Source organism: Corylus avellana, chromosome 6 (assembly GCF_965113065.1).
Source record: "Corylus avellana chromosome 6, dhCorAvel1.hap1.2, whole genome shotgun sequence".
NCBI classification, from domain to species: domain Eukaryota; kingdom Viridiplantae; phylum Streptophyta; class Magnoliopsida; order Fagales; family Betulaceae; genus Corylus; species Corylus avellana.
In genome coordinates, this window is record NC_142495.1 from 1,612,436 (window position 1) to 1,631,945 (window position 19,510).

The following is a 19,510-nucleotide window of genomic DNA, read 5'->3' on the forward strand; positions in this document are numbered from 1 at the left end:
GGCGCGGGTCTTTCCGTAAAAACCAGGTTCGACTATTCATTTAAAATAAATTTCTTTTTCATTTCAAAGACACATCAAAACGCTTAGTTCGAAACCGATAGAAGAAGCTCTAGACTGATTTCGAAGCTATTCCCCGGCAAAACCAGTAACCGGAAAAATGTCCTGCGGCTCTTCTGATTGCTCGCGTCTTTGCCGTCTGATCGATGAGTCTCTCCGTCCGTACACGGTTCGTTTTACGCCTCTCGGTTTCGTTTCGTGAATTTATTAATTTCCTTGATTTTCTATGTTTATTTTTTGAAATTGTTTCTCAAATTTCTCGGCCTTCATTTCTTCCACTTTCTATTACGTTTTGCAGGAACCAGAGGCGATGGTGGTTTCTTTAACGAAAGAGAAGGAGCAACAGATTCTCATCGCTCTTTCTAAGGTTCTTTCTCTTCTCAAATCGCCGCTCTTGCTCGCTTCTTCATGTAACTTCTAATATCTCTCATTCCACACTATTCATCTTCAATTCCTTTCGAATTTCAGGTCTCGAAAGAAATTCAGCTTTGGACTCGAAAACTCCATCGCTGTTCTGACAATGTACCCCTCCTCTCTCTCTCTCTCTCTCTCTCTCTCTCTTTCATACACAAATGGTGAGCTTAATCTAACAATATACAACCGTACACTTTGAACAGGGCAAGGAAGCAGAATCGGCCTGTAGTAGTGAGTACTCAAACTCTGAGGATCATCACTGTTTGGCTAAGATCGTAGCTGACTTGGTAATATTGCTCATCATCTTGCTGCATTAATCATAATCTTTATGCTTGTTTTGTAATCGGAATGTAATACATTCCCGTAAATGATCATACTATTTAACTGTATAGAAATCGTTATAGAGTCCTTTTCCGGGATCTAAGACTAAGACATTGTTCGAAGGAGATGGATGAGGATTTTGTGTCAGCAACCATGCAATATTGCTAGTTGTTGATATGTAATTTAGGATATGTCTTGTGAATGTTGTTATCCGTTAAGTAAGACAGGAGTCTTATGCCTGCTTAGGAATGCCCTTGTTTTTGTTATTTCTCGAGATTTTGTTGGTTTATGTGTTATTTGTGTTTGAATTGACTAGTTGGCAAATCTGTCTTTCTAGTTTCTGCAATACTTGGGTTTGGCGTGCTTGACCTCTTGGTTTTGCTTTTTCCTGGCAGATAGTTTTGCTAACTTTGGAGAGTCAATATGTTCAACATCTGGCAGGCAATGTGCTCAGTTTCATTTCTCAGTTTTTAGAAGCATCTGTATGTTACAATTTACTGTGTTGAAAGCTAAGTGTATATACCCTTGTGCTGTCCATTATCTTCATTACTATGAGTGTTTTGCAGGAAAGTGACTGGGAAAGATTCATCCATTTGGTTTGTGTTTGCGTGGAATTGGCAATGGCCAACACACTTTCATATTCTTCTGCACCATCAAACACTGGAGCCGAAGATAGTTCTGATTCATCAAACTTTTATGCTGTTGTGAAACCTAGGCTACAAAATACTAACTGGTCTACAGTGGCTGGCATCATTCGAGTTTTACGTAATATTTTGAAATATTTGAAGCAAGACTATGATGAACACCTTCTTGAAGTGTACTTAGATTCTGTAGATTCTTGTCTTTCAAATGTGCGTTGGGATTTGTTGGATGAGAGTTGTGACGGTCAGAACAGTGGTTCTCAGAAGAGCTTTTCTGCAGATGCTTCATTTCTCAGAAACGCCAGTGTGTTGCAAAAGCCATGTGTCATGTTTCTAGGAACTTTCCTTCAGCTACTCTGTTCCTTGGTCGGCGAAAGTGATTTTGTGGAAGCCACGGGTGTTTCAATTCATAAGCATCCAATTCATCTTAAAATCGTTAACCTTGTGCCTAAAGTTTTATACTGGTGCCTTGGCAAGCAAGGAGATTGTGTTGAGACATGCATCTCTCAGTACTTTAGACATAAGTTGTTGGTAAGGATTGAATTAGTTTTTCACTTAATGAACTTAGAGATCCAACGAACTTCATAAATTTTAACAACATCAATAATCATTGGCACTGAAGATTCCAAGAAAGATGGTTGTCATAATCACTTATACATATGTAGAAGAATGTTGCCCTGTTCATTGCCCTATAAATGTGTGTTATCACTTTATAAGTCCAGTTTAATTAAACCAACTAAAATATTTTCTGCAGGTTCTAATGGTCAGGCTTAGTTTTCAAACACGTCTGGAATGTTCCACTCTTGTTTCATGGCTACAATTTCTCCATACTTACTTTCAAGAGGTTTTGCAGCAGCCCATAACTCAACCCAAGTCTTGTCAGGATGATTCTCTAGAAGGCTCTCCATTTTTATTGAGTGTTTCTGATGGAGAAATAAATAGTCTGCACTCGCACCATATACAGAGGCAGGCTGTTTTTCTTTTCCTAAGGCTTTCCTTCAGTTTGATCAGTCAAGAAAACACTGACAAGCAATGTTTATGCATAACTCCAAATTCATGCTTAACCTATGAATCAAATTCGGACCTGGAATGTTGCTTTAGAAAGAAGGGTTTGTTAGAGCTCTATAAGTGGTTTCAAGGAAATCTTCCAACTGAGATGTTTTTGAACCATGAATTGTATTTTGAAAGATGTGTAAAATTTGCCTCATCCTTCCTTCAGTTATTCATGCACGAGGTTTGTATCTCCCAACCCTTTGAGGTTATTCTTTGCAATGTTGTGTATTTTTTAAGGTTATACGTTTTTGTTATTTCCTGAATATGTATAGATCTTCAACTTGCATTTCGTACGTGTTGAAAATTTGATGCTTATTCGGCTTATGCACTTGTTGGTTTCAATTTTTTTTCTGTTATAACATTTATTTGTGCTAATTGCTTCCATGCGTAGCAAGATGTATAAGTAATCACAAACACTACACATCACAAACACACACGCACAACCTTGCCTAGTTTCCTTTGTGCAGTCTGTCACATTCTGCTAGGTAGTAGAAGGAAATTCTGGAACTGGCGAGGAAGGATTTCAGGGGCTCTAGTATTCCTGGACATTCTCATCTAAAAATCATCCTGGGTTTTATAAACAGTGGATTAGTTTGGCATTTTTATGGGATGGGAAGTGCTCAGTTTTCTGTTTCCCTTTCATTGCTATCTTCAACTCAGTGTTATGCAGAGGTTTATTTTTTCAAGCAACAGAACAAGTTTATAGGGCTTTGAAAATTTCCTTTTTTTGATCAACATGTATGGGCCAAAGACATCAGCTGATCAATCAAAGTGGAGCGTGTCAGTTTCTGTGTCTACTGGTCTTTTCTCATAATTGTATTGGGTAAACAACCAGGTAGCTGGTACAATGCTGAGTGTAGGGAGGACATGTCCCAAAATATAATATGATGAACTAGTATACCTTTCTCTCTTCTTTGGGTAGGCTAAGAGTTAATAAAGGTGGTCGAGCTTAGGATGAGACTTGAACACTGATCTTGGGTATCACTTGAGTTAATGCAGGAGCTTTTATAGCATGAGTGCCTATAGGATAAGTAATTGTGCTAGGCAAGGAAGAAATCTTAGACGGGTTACTTGAGTTGTGGTTGTTGATTTGTATTCCAAAGCAATATATATATATATATACTCTTTTCATGAACTCTGAAGGGGTGAATTATTTTTGGCTACATGATAATGATCATGATATGAATGTACAAAAGCATTACCAAAACAAAAGGCATATATGAAGGCAGCTATAATTTTCTTTCCCTGTGTGCTGCAACGTACCATTATTCCAGATGTTGTTTATTGTTCTTCTCTTGTATATTTTCTGCTTTTCTTAGACTTTCTATATTCTTATTTATTGATTTTCCTCTTAAAATGTAGGATGATATATTATTTAAAATGCTCTTGCAACTACTTGGTGTACCTTTTTGCGCAGAGCAACAGTGAGCAATCATCATTCTGGTTATTTTTACTGGTGATTAATTAAGTTGGTTGGAAACTATTTTAACAAATTCTTGGATTGTACCCAGGCTTTGTAACGAAGAAAGGATGTTTCAAGATGTCAAGGAAGATACTCTTTTTCATGTTCCAAACCTTTTTAATCCTGTACACCTATTCCATCTATTTCTTTCAGAGGCAAGTTTTTTTTTTAAAAAAAGAAAGAACAAAGAATGGACGTCTAGTTGGTTGATTATGATGTGCTAAAGCCAATTTGAAAGAAACAGAATTATGATATGCTTCTCTTTATGACTTGCAGTTACACTACGATCACCAAGTTCTTCTTGATTACCTTATATCAAAAGACACAGGAATCAGTTGTGCAGAATATCTTTTAAGGTATGTACTCTAGTTGGTTGATTATGTTTTTCACTTATCCCCACTTCAACCTGTTGACTTTTGAAAGCTATAATTTGAAATTACTTATGGGGACTTGTTTCCTGCTTTCACTTTCAAGCTTGTTTGCTGTTCATTAGCTATGGTTATTTAGGCTGTTAGGTTGGGCTAATTAGTTGATGGTTTTACTTCCTTTTTTTCTGGGTTATTTGGTTTACTGGATTATATCTGGTGCATTAGAGTATATAGCTAGCCTTGGCCCTTCATGCTTTTAATGAATTATTTGGTACATTATAATGCAGGGCAGCAAGAGAAGAGTTCTGTTTCTCATACTTTATTTCTGATAGCTTTGACATTTACTTGCCCTTGTTTTACATGTTCCTTCATAGGTGCTTGCGCATAGTATGCGACTCATGGCGCTTATTTGTGGAATTTTCTTTGGATGGGAAAGTTATAAACCAATCTTCTTGCAAGAAAAGAAAAGTGTCATTGGATGGCTCAAATTTTCGGGTAGATGTAACACCTGGACCTGTGAAAAACATTGGAATTCTCACATCACTTGAGAAGGAATGCGACAGAGACAATGAACATGCCCGCAAGCACTATATAACACAGCCATTTGGAGGAGCCAGAGAGTGTTTGCTTTTATTAAGAAATTCTGTTGATAGTCTTCACAAGAAGAAGTTGTTTCCATATAATCCAGAAGTGCTTCTGAAACGGTGGGTTTCTGGACAATGAATATCAGCTTCCAGTGCACTTCTCATCATTGTTACTGTTGCGGAGTTCAATAAGACTCTTGAAATTTTTTTTCTTTTGCACTCAAAGAAAGGAAGTTGTGAAATTAATATCTACGGTATGGATGATGTATCTAATGTATTTGTCAACATACCCCCATCTCTTCAATAGCGACTAATGTCAACAAAGTCTTCTTTTCTTTACGAATGATTTGGAAATATGATATATACCTTTCTTTAAGTGAGTGCAAAAGAAAAAAATTTCATATCATAATCAACTAGACGTCTATTATTTTTTCTTTAGTTCATATCATAATCAAGAATGATATGATATCTGAACTGCTTACTCTTGTTTTGCAGTTTGACAAGATTTCAGGAGCTCTGCTTCAAGGAAGAGAAATAACTTTGAGGAATTGTTTAGGAGCATCATTTATTTCTTTGGAGTAAAGGGTAAAAATGAGATCATGTCTGCCAGTGAGGCATAGCTGTTCCAGATGTTTCGGTTGAATGTGGTTGCTAGTGATGGAAACATATCAAGGCAACTGGGACGGACAATAGTTGCAAAGACTGCTCCAAAGCTTGGCTTGACTCCTTGCATAATGTCGTTGCGGAAATTCTGTTGAGTTGATTGGTTGGATGAATTGAATGAATGTTGAACTGTGTATGAACACAATTAGCCTGACGGCAACAAGCAGTTGAGGTGCCTTGGATTTAAGTTCTATGATATGATATGTTCAATTTGCTGTGCAATTTTCCTAAAAGACGAGGAAAAGGGTGTAACTGGATTCTTTCTCATGGACCGACTAATTTGGTAATGTGTTTTCCCCTGTTTGTGCAGATTAACAACAGATGCATGATTCTTTTCAATTTAATCGACTGCAGGTACCTGTTATCCACGGGAGACCATCAAGATCCATTACTCCCTGTGAAAGCTACCATTGTGCTGACATTTTACGCTTTACCAAAGCGTAAAAGCGATGAATATCAAGCACTTTTGAGTGCAAGGGTGAGATGGAGAAGAGTGAGAAGCACTATGTGCTGGTTCATGGATCCTGCCATGGAGCATGCTGTTGGTATAAGGTGGCAACCGGCAACTTTGTTGAAATCCGCAGGTCATAAAGTGTTGGTGCTGGACATTCGCTGCTTCTGGGATGCACCCAAAGCAGGTGCATGAGGTACATTCACTCTCCGAATACCTTGAGCCGTTGTTGGAGTTCATGGCGTCTCTTCCATCTGAGGAAAGGGTGATCTTGGTGGGCCGCAGCATGGAGGAGTCTCCATATCTGTTGCCATGGAAAGGTTCCCCAAGAAAGTCTCTGTAGCCGTTTATGCTGTCGCCCTTATGACAGGTCCTGGCCTCAGTTTCTTGACTCTAAAAGAAGAGGTACTTCATGCTCAGTCTCTCTCTCTCTCTCTCTCTCACACACAAATTACACGAAAAAACCTGGTTGAGCTGCTGCCTGCTGGACCGCGATTTGATCATGCATGTCCACTATTGAGCTGTGATCTACTGTCCAATATAAAATTTTTGGGATAATAGATAAATATGCAATGTCATGATTTTTAAACAGTTATAATTAGGCTGACCCAATTAATCACTTTTTTAATCTATTTATATACAATTTGAAGAGCACATTTCTCAGATAAAGCCCATTCTGCGCCGGGTTTTTGTAAATTAGCGTATCGCATGGCAGAAGGTGGCCTCCTTTAGAGGGTCTTGGTAAATCTTACATACGCAACATCATTGTACCCATTTGAGCCCAATTCACAAATCTAGATCTTCCAGTTTCTGAAACATACATTCGAGCTACCCTTGCATGTTTAAAGTAGCCTTCTATTATTGTAGCATTTTGACGTGTTGCTTGATGGATGTTGCCGCTTGGAGAGGGACATGTCATTATTGGCCCCTTCCGTTTTAGTCCGTGTGGGACAATCTATGACCCGGCCTACATGAGCGTACGGGTTAAATAAGACAGCTGGCCGTGACCCTGTGACCATGACTTAAAGCTAATACATTCGTCTTGATCTTCGTAGATGCTTCTAGGGCAGAACCATTATCTGATAGTGGAAGAAAAATTGGCCATGCCGATTGCCGAGTGGATTTTTCTTAATACCTGTTAGATTCGACTGTCTTTTCTTGTCATTGTCGTGGCTTTGGCATGTAGTTGATGGTGCAAGGAATTTCATGGTGGTCTTTTTCTCCTTTTTTATTTTCTCAGTACACGTGCTCTATTGACAACATTAATAGTCTTTTTTCATAGAGTCACGTCATTTAAAGCAATTTTAAATGGTGTGGAAATATATACACTATTAGATCCTATGAAATCTAATATAGACCAAGAAATAGTTCATCTCTATTTCAATTGAGATGGAGAGGATAAACATCTCATAAGAAAGTCTCATATATTTTGTCATTATAAGCTGAATCGAATATGATTTCACAATAAATTCATAACACTAAACACACATCATGTCTTTATTAGCAGACAAAAAACTCTGTATACCATGATAGTGATGTTATTATTAAGAGTAATTCTAAATATTCATCTCCGATCTTAGTTCTATACAACTGGGCTAATTGGCAACCTTTCAATTTTTATGTTTTTTAATAAAAGGTTGATGCAAGAGATGGTGGACACTACAACATCAGCCTAGAGGTTTGAAAGTGAGATGAGAGATAAGTATATAAATTACTCTATTGATAATAGCATATAAATCATTTTAAGCGTATTTACGCGCAATCTCAAGGAGACAATGGCAAAGGTCCTGTGGTTTTGAAAACATTGCCATATGATCAGCGCCCTTAATCTCCATCACGTCTTTAGCCCCACCGTTTTCAATCATCCATCTCTGATATTCCTTACTAATGCTAAATGCTCATCGCAAACAACATAAACTTGCGGAACCGACCCATACCCCTCATTTGAGAAATTCTTGACCTTGGACAAGTCCTCATGAAACCATGATGTTGGCCTTACCAATGTCTTGGCCAGCTCAAGATCCTTGAACAAATTACAACGTAATTTGTAACACTTTGGTCATACATTGAGAAGATGAGAAAAAGTTGATATATAATGAGTGGTTTATAAAGATAGTCATGAGTGCTAAGTCTCTTGGGTCGTTAATAATTATTGTTAAAAACGAGTACAAAATTATTCAAACACGTGTTAAAGTCTTTATATTATGTCTTGCACACGTGTATAATTATCCATGGGATGGGGCCCTAGGGTCAAAAAGGGTGAGAGAGAGAGAGAGAGAGAGAACGAACCTCAATGGGGCTTTGTTGATAGAGCTTTTTTTTTCTAATCTAGTTGATAGAGCTTGGATGACAAGAACTTGGGGCCTAAAAACATTGACGCTAAAAGTTCGTTGACACTTCCATAGGATGAAAACTCGGTGGCCAACCATTTGTCTGCTGGATCCCAAAATACTATTCAAATAAAAAATTTTAAAAAAATAAAAAAATAAAAAAGAATGTCACGGCTAAAACAGTGACACCAAATACTCCAAACTCTCACGGGCTTAGTAAAGCAATTATGATCTTTTATTGTTCTTTTTCTCTTTTAGACAAAATTCTTCTCTGAATTGGTTTACAAGAAATTTTCTTCAAACCTAAACTATAAATTGTCCTGCATCTCTGCTAGAGGCACATATTTTTTTACCATCCAAAATTCTCTCTCTTACCAAGTCGTACCAAATCTCTCTCCCCCCTCTCCTTGACTGAACTACCATTTGGACTAATCCTAACGCCCAACCCCTACCACCCAACATAGCAGAATGATATTACTGAAAGTGAGTGGTTTTTTCTAATTTCCACCAGAACAAAGGGTGTGATCTATTCTAGACCAACTTTGAGGCAATAATGACCCATTTATCCCCTCTAACGAAAGAAGTGTCTAAGGTAAGTTCAGTTTCTGAAAATAGTTTTTTGATTTTTTTAATTTTAAGGATATTTTTGTTATTAGAGGATATTGACAATTTTTGATAGTTTGAAGAGGATATTGTCGATTTGTTAGTAGTTTGACAAGAGTAAGTGAGTCTTTTTCAATTTTTTTTTTTTTTTTTTTTTTTTTTTTTTTCATTAAAGAACGTTACCACAATGCCAATTAGGAGTAGCTTCGAAATATAATTTAAAAGGGGGAAGGGCCATATTTTTGCCAAATGCAAATTTAGAAGTACCAAATACTTCTTGTTGATGTCGTATCTGATCCAAGACGTATGATGGCTTGTGTGTGGTATCTGGCATAAGGGCGGTGACGAAAACCCCAACGGCTACCTTCTCCGGGTACTTTTCCATTGCAATGGCCAAATTCAAGCCTCCCAGGCTATGCCCAACAAGTATCACCTTTTGATTTGGAGGAAGTGAAGCAAAAAGATCCAACAAAGGCTCACTATATTCATGAAAAGTATGAACATCTTGGATTGCCTTCATGTTGATGCCCGAAGCTGCAAGATCAAGCGCGGTGACCCGGTGGCCGGCGGACTCGAGCCGTGGTTTGAGCTTGTGCCAGCACCAAGCCCCATGGCATATCCCATGCACTAGAACAAAATGAGTTTGCTCTCTTGAAGCTTCCATTTTTCATTATGCTCTTTCATCTTCTTAGTAGTGCTTTATATAATGGATCTGAAGGTTGCTCATACTGTTTATTTGAGTTTGCAATTTTTAAAAATATAGTTATACGTAGTTTGCTTTATAAATTCATAGTTTGACCTGTAATTGATATTTTAGCTCTCTTCATATATATAACAAGAAAAAGGTTGTAGGAGATCCTTCCCACTCTTTATCTTGAAGAAAATGAGTGAACAATTCTATAAACGAAAATGAGATGGGCTTCCCAATAACAAACTCAAAACAAATTAAAATAGTGCAAAAATAATTACAAAGGATATAAAATAGGTCAAACAAGTGACCCGGTCCTCTCAAGGGACCACTCAAGGTAGTTACAGAAGCAAAATAAACACAGATTAAGGTGAACCTATTTGAACCACAATTGAAAACTGCAAAAACCACTGTGTATTTAGTTGGAAGGAAAGAGAGGGAAAATGAAAGCTAAAAAGGGACAGGTGAATTCACTGAATTGTGCAGAAAAAAATAAAAATGGAAAGGTGAAAGGGGAAAAAGTTCTTTCCACTCTTTGATTGATATGGAAAGAATTTCCTTTCACCTAGGCCCTCCCTCATGTTGCAATCATATTATAACCTTCGTCGTTTCTATTTCTAACCACAAATGCAATTTTTTTTTAAAAGGTACAAATGCATATATATTTTTTAGAAGTTCAAATGAATATTTTTATTATTAGGCTACAAAAGTTTATAAACTTAGAATGCTATCCCTTCTTTTCCTTTTATTGGACAAGGAAACAAAGATAAAGTAGTCTATTTTAGAGCATTCTTAGTGGCTTCAGCAAATTTTACTCACCAAAATAATCAAAAGTACATTTTTCTCTATTTTAACTACCTATTTTTTTAAAAGCACACTTAACAGCCTCATTATTTTAACTATCAACTTTCATTAATCCATTTAAATTTTTTTTTCAAATACATCTTTATATATATACTTTTTCAAAGAATATGGAAGAAGAGAGAAGTTATATTATTTTTTATTCATTTGGTGAGTGAATAATACTCATTAAAGATAATGAATACTGTTCACTCACAATTTATTTTTGGTTAAAATTGTGAGGTTAAAAATAGATAATTTTAATTATTTTTGTTAAATTGCCTCACCAAAATAATCAAAAAATAGTTTTAGTGAGGCTGTCAGGAATGTTCTTACTTTTCTTCATATTTTAATGGACAAGCAAAGAAACATATGGCAGTCTATTAGAATTGAAATTCATCCAACTACTTTTCTTCTTAAATTTATTCACATATTCAATGAATCAAAACCCGAGCTTACCGATTTAGATCTCGTGCAACGTCGTTGGTGAGACTTGCCCGTCTCTATGGTGATATTGCAAACAGAAGCAGATCTAACCAAGGAGAAATACGGGTCGGTAAATTTCAAAGATGGAACTAAGAACTTAACTAAAGGGCCGGACTGCATTGACTTTTTTTCCTTTGTTTTTGGAAGGGACCATCATAATAAGACTATAAAAAAACGGATACCCATTTTTTATGGTGGGAGGGGGAGGGGCTTGAGAAGAGACATGGCTGCTCCAGTCCCCCCTTTCGCTAGGTCGGCTAGTAGAGTTCACATTGTTTGTGACCAAGACTGTCATAAAAGAGGATTTTCAAAGGTGGATGATCGAGAATAATCCAACAAATGAGATGAAGGCAATCAATGGCTCAATTACATGGTCATGTTCTTAAAACCGAAGGGGTTGTGCTCTTACCTCTTGGAAATTGCATAATCATACCGTATTCTTAAAATTGAATAAACGTATTAACGGTCAACATTTTGTTTTATTGTATTTAATGATGTACATATTGCCACGTAGTAAAAAGTTTTAAATGATGCGACAATACATACAGCATTAAGTCTTGTGAACTCTAATCTTAACCCTAAAATAATTCACCTCCATTTCATTTGAAATAAAAATAGAAAGGATAATCATCCTGAAGACATTCTCACTTCACAATAAACGCATTATACTAAACGCACATCATGTCTTTATTAGTAGATAACAAACCCTCCCTATGCCGGAAAAGGATTTTCTCCATTTCAAATTTTCTCAATTTCCTCTCGTTATTGCATCTAGAATGACAAAATTGTCCAAATTTTTTTGAGGTTTAAATTTTTGGACAACATTACATTTCTCAATGCACTAACTAAAAGAAATGGAAGGGATTTGAAATAAAGATGATATTTTTCCCCATATTGGTCGCTAGTAGTGTTGTTGATAATAACATGTAAATAATTCTAAGCGTATTTACGTGCGATCTCGAGGAGACGGTCGCAAAGTTCCTGTGGTTTTGAAAGCATTGCCATATGATCAGCACCCTTAATCTCCATCACGTCTTTAGCACCACTGTTTTCAATCATCCATGTTTGAAATTCCTTGCTTATTCCTAAATCCTCATCACACACAACATAAACTCGCAACACCGACCCATATCCCTCATTTGAGAAATTCTTGGCCTCGGACAAGTCCTCACGAAACAATGATCCTGGCCTTACTAAAGTCTTGGCCAGCTCAAAATCCTTTAAACAAATTACAATGTAATTATTGTTAGAAGCCAATACAAAATACTTCAAATGTGCAAGTACGTACGTACACCAGTTGTTTTAAATTTTAAATAGCGTAATAACACAGACAACATTTGTACTATTAGGTGTCGTGAAATTTAATTTAAACCATGAAAAGAGAGAAAGTACCTCAATGGGGCTTAGTTGATAGAGCTTGAAGGACAGGAAGTTGGGGCCAAAAAACATTGACGTTAAAGGTTGGTTGACTTTTCCATAGGATGAAAACTGTGTGTCCAACCAGTTGTCTGCTGGGGTTCTCTCAACATACTATTTCAGAGATATATAAAATGACAACAATTAAATGCAATTTCGGTTGAATAATATATGGACACACGTTGATTTTTTTAATAGTGTTAACATGACTTTTTGTTAAATTTTGAACGAAATTTAGACAGATGTATCATTTCTATTTTTTGCCATTACCCAAATACCATTGTGATGCAAATTAAAATTGAAAGGACAAAAAATAAAACCGTTAAACTATAGGAAATAGAAAGGTATTTAACCCTAAATCAGATTCAGCTTATTCAACACGTCTATATATAGGGTGAAGCTAAACAGCACGCAACGTGCCGTACTGTGTATCACGGTCCTTTTATATATATATATATATATATATATAGACAGTCTACTCATTTCCCTCCTTTGTCCACCATATTAAGAAGTCACGTTCAACTTGGTACGATTCAATAGGCATTCTACGAAAATTAATATAAAAATCGACTAATGATAAGACCAATCACGTCAATTTTAAAAAGATAAGTTCTTTACATTATTACAAGAATAGACAGATTTTTTTTTTTCTTAATAATCTTTTAAGTATCTTGGTAAGAATAGAAGATTTCACAATTAAATTTTTGTAAAATATATATAAGTCCACAAATTTAAATAGATAGATCTATTAAATTTATATGCATTTTAAAATTTTCACTCACAAAAATTGAAATTTCTCCAAAATAAAGTGCGGAATGACCATATTGGGCTTTCTTTTATCATTCTATTTTTTTTTTAAGTATAAAATATATGACAAAGTTAGAATCTCGGAAAAAATAAAATAAAAAATAAAAAAAACCTAAGTCAATGGGAATTAGGAGGAGCAGCTTCGAAATATAATTTCAAATTTAGAATTAGCAAACTGAAATACCTGATCCAAGACATATGATGGCTTGTGTGTGGTATCTGGCATAAAGGCGGTGACGAAAACACCAACGGCTACCTTCTCCGGGTACTTGTCGGTTGCAATGGCCAAATTCAAGCCTCCCAGGCTATGCCCAACAAGCACCACCTTTTGATTTGGAGGGAGTGAAGCCAGAAGATCCAGCAAAGGTTGAGTGTAGTCATGAAGAGTATGAACATCTTGGATTGCCTTCATGTTGATGCCTGAAGCCTCAAGATCAAGCGCCGTGACCCGGTGGCCGGCGGACTCGAGCAGTGGTTTGAGCTTGTGCCAGCACCAAGCCCCATGGCATGCCCCATGCACTAGAACAAAATGGGTTTGCTCTCTTGAAGCTTCCATTTTTCATTCTGCTCTTTCATCTTCTTGCTACTGCTTATATAACTTGTCTAGTGTGGATCTCTTTACAACCATGTGGAAGGCCCATTTTTCTGACTAGTCTTACACTTTAATCTAACCATTTATTTTAATTTTTTGCCTTCACTCTTCTTATCAACCTATTTATTTCTTATTATCAAACAACTTTTTTAACTTTAGTTTTTTAAAAAAAATTAAATGTCACTTCATTTTTATATCACATAAATTAATTTATTGCTTTTTATTATTATTTAAACAAAAAAAATTCACAACCAGCTCTTTATGGAATCCATAAAAGCTATGTTTGCCTCCAGCCAGGGTTGGCACTGTAGCTGAAACGGCACTGTTTCAGCTACAGTGCCATCTGACATGTACAGTGCCAAAAATTGACTTTGTAATATTAAAATTTTTTTTTCTTTAAAGCAAAAAAAAAGATTAAATATGTGCCACATGTCAGCATCTGATTGGTCCACGTGTCAGTCCTAACAGATGGACTAACTTGATCCTTTATCAAAATCACAAGGAGGTCCTGTGATGAAAATGAAACCCCAAGGGGGTAAAAATAAAGTTACCAAACCCCAGGAAGTATTTGGTATTTAACCCTTAAATTTATAAATTTTACTTATTTATTTTATTTAAGCGTTTAAAATAAGTCATATTTTAACATTTAATAAAAAAGTTACTATAAAACAATTTAATAAATTATATTTTTTCATTAAATAATAAAATGTGACTTATTTTAAATGCTTTAATAAGATAAACAGTTAAAATTTATAAATTTAAAATTTTCAAATTTAAAAGAAATTCTAAAGAATTTCAATCCAATAATAATAATAATAATAATAATATTAATATGTAATGAGTTGTAAAAGGAAAAGAGAAGTTTGTTTAGGATTGCCAAAAACAATAGTCAGGTCAGGTGGCTCAGACCGTCAGTCAGACGTTAAGGGCAGATGGAAAAGAATCGGTGGGTCCATGCAGTCTTGGGGTGCGGCTAAAATTTTGTTGGTATCTTAAAAATTTTCTTTATCTTAAAATTTAGTAAATTCACATAATATATGTATCATAAAAAATATTTATAAAAGTTCATAAATATGTGCTCAAATTAATATATTAGAAATGTAACAAGTCAACATTATATCAAAAAAACAAAAATATTAAAAAAAATAATAAAAAAAAATGTCTAGAATTGTACTTTACAAAGAGACTAGAGAGAGTTTAAGAGAGAGAGTCTTAGAGATTTTTTTTTTTGGTGCAGGAGAAGGGTTGTAGTGGATTAAATTGTTGTGGGTTAAATGGGGGTGCTAAAGAAGGGTTGCTGTCTTGAATAATGGATAGGTAAAATTGTAAAAAAAAATAATAATAATAATATTTTTTTATTTTGAGGGTGCCTTGGGTTAAAAAAAACAAAAAAATAGAAAAATTAAATCCTTGGGATGTCATGGCACCCCAAGGGGTAACGTGGCTCCGCCGCTGGGTCCATGTATGTAGTGCCAAACTGAAAATGAATGGGGGAGGTGTGGTGATGATGTTTTTTGTTTTATTATTTGTTGTATTTTCTTTTTTTCTGTTCTGGTCTCCCTGGACGTGGTTGTCTTATATATCTTGTGGAGGACATTTTTAATTTGTTAATTGGGTCGTTGACAGATCGATCAGTAGTGCTTCCACCCCCTAACCCCCTCACAGCCCACAGGGGTTGTCTTAGCCGGACTGAGGTTTGGATAGAGTTACATCTATCTTTTTCTGTTATGCTGCCCAAACCCGCTTTATGCAGCTCAATCTTTAGCTTCTGCCCGAGGAATAGAGGACCCGAAAATAATTGGCTCTTTTGGGGTCAATAAAACACTCATTTCCTGTTTAGCGTTTGGTTTTTTTTTTTTTTAATTTCTTTTCCATTTTCACTGGCACTGCTTATTTCAATCTGAGTTTATTGTTGGGTTGCCCACCCTCTAAAAACTTTTGTTTCACGTAAATCTTCTAGTTTAATGGATTGAGATATTTAAAAATAAAAAATGGGGAGGCGTGGGGTCTTATCAGGAATGACAGCTAATAAAACGTAGAGAATTGGTTTCCAAATCAAATATTCAAATGTTATTAGCGACAGGTGTTAAACTAGCTTTGAAAAACAAAAGGCAAAGAAATATCTTTGTTTTTCATTGGCCAATGAATTCAGCATACGTGCCATAATAGAATCCCTTTTGAAATGATAGATCACGATTTAAAGTTAATATTAATATCTTACAAAAAAAAAAAAAAAGAAGTTAATATTAATATATTTTTATTAATTAAATAGTGTAGAATCATTTATACTATTAAATGCACAAATTTTAAATATTATCATAAAATAAAATTTAATATAGTTTTCTAACACATCTCAAGTTTTCTAATTGCGATATTTAGGTTATGAATTTGTCATGTTAATTTTGTGATATATTCATAAAATGTTTGTCCTTTTAACAAGTATTTTCTACTCACATTTGGGATAAATATAGTAAAATTTGAAGAGTAATATTATATACCATATTTTTATCTACAGTAGTCTTATAATGTTTATATGACAATCTCAACCAATCATTGAACTTGTCATTTTTTTTTCTTTTAAAATATATATATATATATATATATATATATATATATTGGAATTGTCACCATAGAATTGTAAGATAATTGTAGAATAAAATGATAATTTCTAGCATCACTCTAATTTAAAAGCTTAAGATATATGAATATTTTACTTTGAGTAATGTTATATACCACATTTATATCTCATAAATATCACACATAATATTGAAGTCACAATTTTGACTCCTAAATCTTAATCTTGTTAAACAAAAAAAATTAAAGACTTCTGCATTACATTAGATCCGATGTAGATAAGAATTTACGGTAAACAAATTACAATTATTTAGTAGTGATTTACATAATACTAGCGTGCATGAACGGTCATGCACGCCAATTTTATAATATATATATATTTTTATTGTTTAAATAATTAGTTGATTATATTTTATAATTAAATAACACAAGTGTGCATGATTATTCAGTGTTATATATTATCACTAGCCACAAACATAAAGAATGAATAATTAAGTTATAATAATGGAGGTTGGTGTGATCTTTGTTTCCCTTTGTCAAAGATGGTTGCTGAGATTTGACGTTGAACGTTTCTCATTGGCACTGATTTTGTCTGCTTTTTTGTGATTTCGTTTGACTGAGTTGCTGGATGTGACCTTTGATGAGTTAATTCGTTTTCTTCTGTCTCTTTTCTTTACTTATTACAATTTTTATGTAAATTGAGCTTTTTGTATTAAGAGCACATTCTAACATGTCCTTGAGACAAATTTTATTTTATTTTTTTGTACATGTCCATACAAAAGGAGATGGACAATTCAAACTAGACCATCACTTGGTCTTTAACCGATTGAGTTACCTCCCATAAACAATTTTAGTAAGGGACATAAGTATTTAATGCCAAAAAAAATAAAAGAGAAAAAAATTTTAGGTGATATGGAATCTTTTGAAGCTAGCAAAGGAGTGCAAAATGCAGATCTCCAATTTTTCTATTATTTTGAACTTTTAATTATGCTTTCACAACTGTTATTGACGTGGATGGAAAGAAAGACATCCTTAATATAATGTCAATTAATTCCATATTATACATGAAAGACATCCTTAATTATTATAATTTTTTTTTTTTTTTTTTAAGGAAAATCATTCTTATCTCATTAATAAAGGAATCAAGAGCATTAAAACTCTTACAATCACATAACATAACGTTTTGAAAGATCCTAGCCGAAGCTAAAAGATCAAAGTCGTAACTAAAAGATTACACATCAAAGACGCCAAAGATCCGCTAACCTATAACTAATCTTCAGTTGGAATAACAGATCTGCGCTAGGCAGACACAAACTAATGCATAGGTAGCTTTTATTCCTCGACCTTGGGATCAAAAGAACCCCATGCCGACACACATCCTCCTGAACCCGAAAGCCAGGATATCGTTCATATCCACAACCCCAGGGGTCTGGACCAAAATAACAAGCGAGAAGATCAAGAAAGAGGACATGACCTTATTACAAGCAGCAAGAAAAACAAGAAAAATACAGGGAAAATCAAAGCAATATAACTAAAAATTTAAAAATAGGAGCACACTAAGCGGATGACAATAGCCGGAAGAAAAGCCGATTGCGTGCTTGCCGGAAACCGATGCGTAGATGGCGTTGGAAGCACATCGCCATGTTAAGGCTTTTCCGATGACCTACTCAACAGTATTTCTCAGCAAGTTGTTGGAGACAGAGACAAAGCTCGTTGGCTTTTGAAAGCATGACCATGTGGTCAGCTCCTGCGATTGATTTCACTTCTTTGGGCGGGCTCTTCTCAATCATCCACCGCTGAAAATCTTCCTTTAGCAACTCATCTTTATTGCATACGATATAAACCCGACTTACTGACCCGAATTTTTCCTCTGTGAGCAGAGATTCCATTGCCAAGTCTTGCAAGAATAACTTACTTGGCTTCACCAACATTTTTGCTAATTCCAAATCCTTCATTCAAAAATTTAATACAACATTAAAAATATTTTGTCAGTGGCAACTCGTTATTCGCATGTCAGGTTTGAATCGTATCAACCCTTTAATATAAGATTATATAGGTCAATTTTAACTCGACTCGTTTAATTAAATAGGTTAGACCTATTTAACCCTAACCTACTAATTTTACGGTGGGTTAATGTCAAATTTGCGGATCGTGTAAAAAATTGTCGTATCATATTCAAATCATATCGAAATATTAGTATAAGACTATAAAAATAAATTATAACCCAACTCTTTTAAGTAAACGGATTAGACTCTCAACTCTAACACACTAATTACATATTTGAGTTGTATAAAAAATTGTCCAACACTAACAAGCTTAAGCTTATGGTAACTTGCTTAATGTACTCACCTGCGCTTGGCAGTGTTGGTAGATATTGGCTGCCATGTAATTCGGTCCACATACAGCCCAAGTTGGTGGGTTTTCTGGTCCATGATCGAAGGAGAAGTGGAAATCCAACAGAGACTCCTTTGGGGTTCTCTTAAAGAACTGGTTTCAAAATACCACCCAAAAAAAAAAAAACAAAATGAAAATGACAACCAACAAAATATGAATATTAACCAACAAAATATTGTGTTTCAATTTTTTATTTTTTTATTTCAGAATAAAAATATTAACCAACCACCCAAAAAAAAAATAATAATAATAATAATAATTCTTCTTTACCTCTTGCAACAGAGTTGACGGTGGAAGTATAATATTTGGCATAAAGGCAGTGACATAAACTGCCACTAAGATCTTATCTGGAAAACTCTCCATGGCTAGGGAAATGCCCATGCCACCATAACTGTGACCCACTAAAATGACCCGCTCGTTGTGTGGCAGAGAAGCTAAGAAATCCGTCAACGGTTGCAGCGAATCAGAAATGGAATATACCTCATCCAGCCGCTTAGGGTTGACTCCGCTAGCACCAAGGTCCAGGGCAGTGACACGGTGACCAGCTGATTTGAGCAGCGTAGCAAGCTTGTACCAGCACCATGCTCCATGGCAAATCCCATGAACTAGAACAAAGTGCTTCCGATTCATCATTTTTCCTTGCACTTTGCTATTCTATTATCTGGTGTAAAAAAAGTCCCTTTTAACGGGAAAGAAAGGGTAAGATCCGGTGTTTTGGTAGTATTTTAATTTTTAGGGAAACTTCACTTTGGTCCTTGATCTTTCA

The 19,510-nt window shown here is 35.2% G+C and overlaps 3 protein-coding genes and 2 pseudogenes across 6 annotated transcripts; 2 read left to right on the forward strand and 3 right to left on the reverse strand.

Moving 5' to 3' along the window:
• Positions 1–40: 40 nt before the first annotated feature.
• LOC132186487 (golgin) lies at positions 41–6,007 on the forward strand. 3 transcript variants are annotated; one of them, XR_015912605.1, is made up of 13 exons: positions 41–226; positions 356–424; positions 526–579; positions 675–758; positions 1,188–1,274; positions 1,359–1,964; positions 2,188–2,667; positions 3,849–3,910; positions 3,998–4,103; positions 4,225–4,304; positions 4,691–5,020; positions 5,396–5,735; positions 5,918–6,007. XR_015912605.1 is itself a non-coding variant. In XM_059600466.2 (12 exons), exons 1-12 carry the CDS (start codon positions 158–160, stop codon positions 5,436–5,438), a joined length of 2,070 nt encoding a protein of 689 aa, XP_059456449.2. In that variant the 5' UTR covers positions 41–157; the 3' UTR covers positions 5,439–5,765. The 3 variants fall into 3 exon arrangements, 1 of the variants encoding a protein (XP_059456449.2); XR_015912606.1 differs by lacking the exon at positions 1,188–1,274; XM_059600466.2 differs by lacking the exon at positions 5,918–6,007 and having other exon boundaries at positions 5,396–5,765.
• Positions 5,762–7,736, forward strand: LOC132186488 (uncharacterized; annotated as a pseudogene). The gene is made up of 2 exons (XR_015912607.1): positions 5,762–6,419; positions 7,651–7,736. The product of XR_015912607.1 is annotated as an uncharacterized LOC132186488 (transcript).
• Positions 7,737–7,756: 20 nt separating this feature from the next.
• On the reverse strand, positions 7,757–9,751 carry LOC132186484 (salicylic acid-binding protein 2-like; annotated as a pseudogene).
• Positions 9,752–11,545: 1,794 nt separating this feature from the next.
• Positions 11,546–13,846, reverse strand: LOC132187710 (salicylic acid-binding protein 2). Its single transcript, XM_059602116.2, has 3 exons — positions 13,369–13,846; positions 12,354–12,491; positions 11,546–12,179 (listed from the first exon to the last, which is right to left on the reverse strand). Exons 1-3 carry the CDS (start codon positions 13,738–13,740, stop codon positions 11,898–11,900), a joined length of 792 nt encoding a protein of 263 aa, XP_059458099.2. The 5' UTR covers positions 13,741–13,846; the 3' UTR covers positions 11,546–11,897.
• A 3,610-nt stretch (positions 13,847–17,456) lies between these two features.
• On the reverse strand, positions 17,457–19,471 carry LOC132186481 (methyl jasmonate esterase 1). The gene is made up of 3 exons (XM_059600460.2): positions 19,015–19,471; positions 18,700–18,837; positions 17,457–18,299 (listed from the first exon to the last, which is right to left on the reverse strand). Exons 1-3 carry the CDS (start codon positions 19,375–19,377, stop codon positions 18,018–18,020), a joined length of 783 nt encoding a protein of 260 aa, XP_059456443.2. The 5' UTR covers positions 19,378–19,471; the 3' UTR covers positions 17,457–18,017.
• Positions 19,472–19,510: the final 39 nt, after the last annotated feature.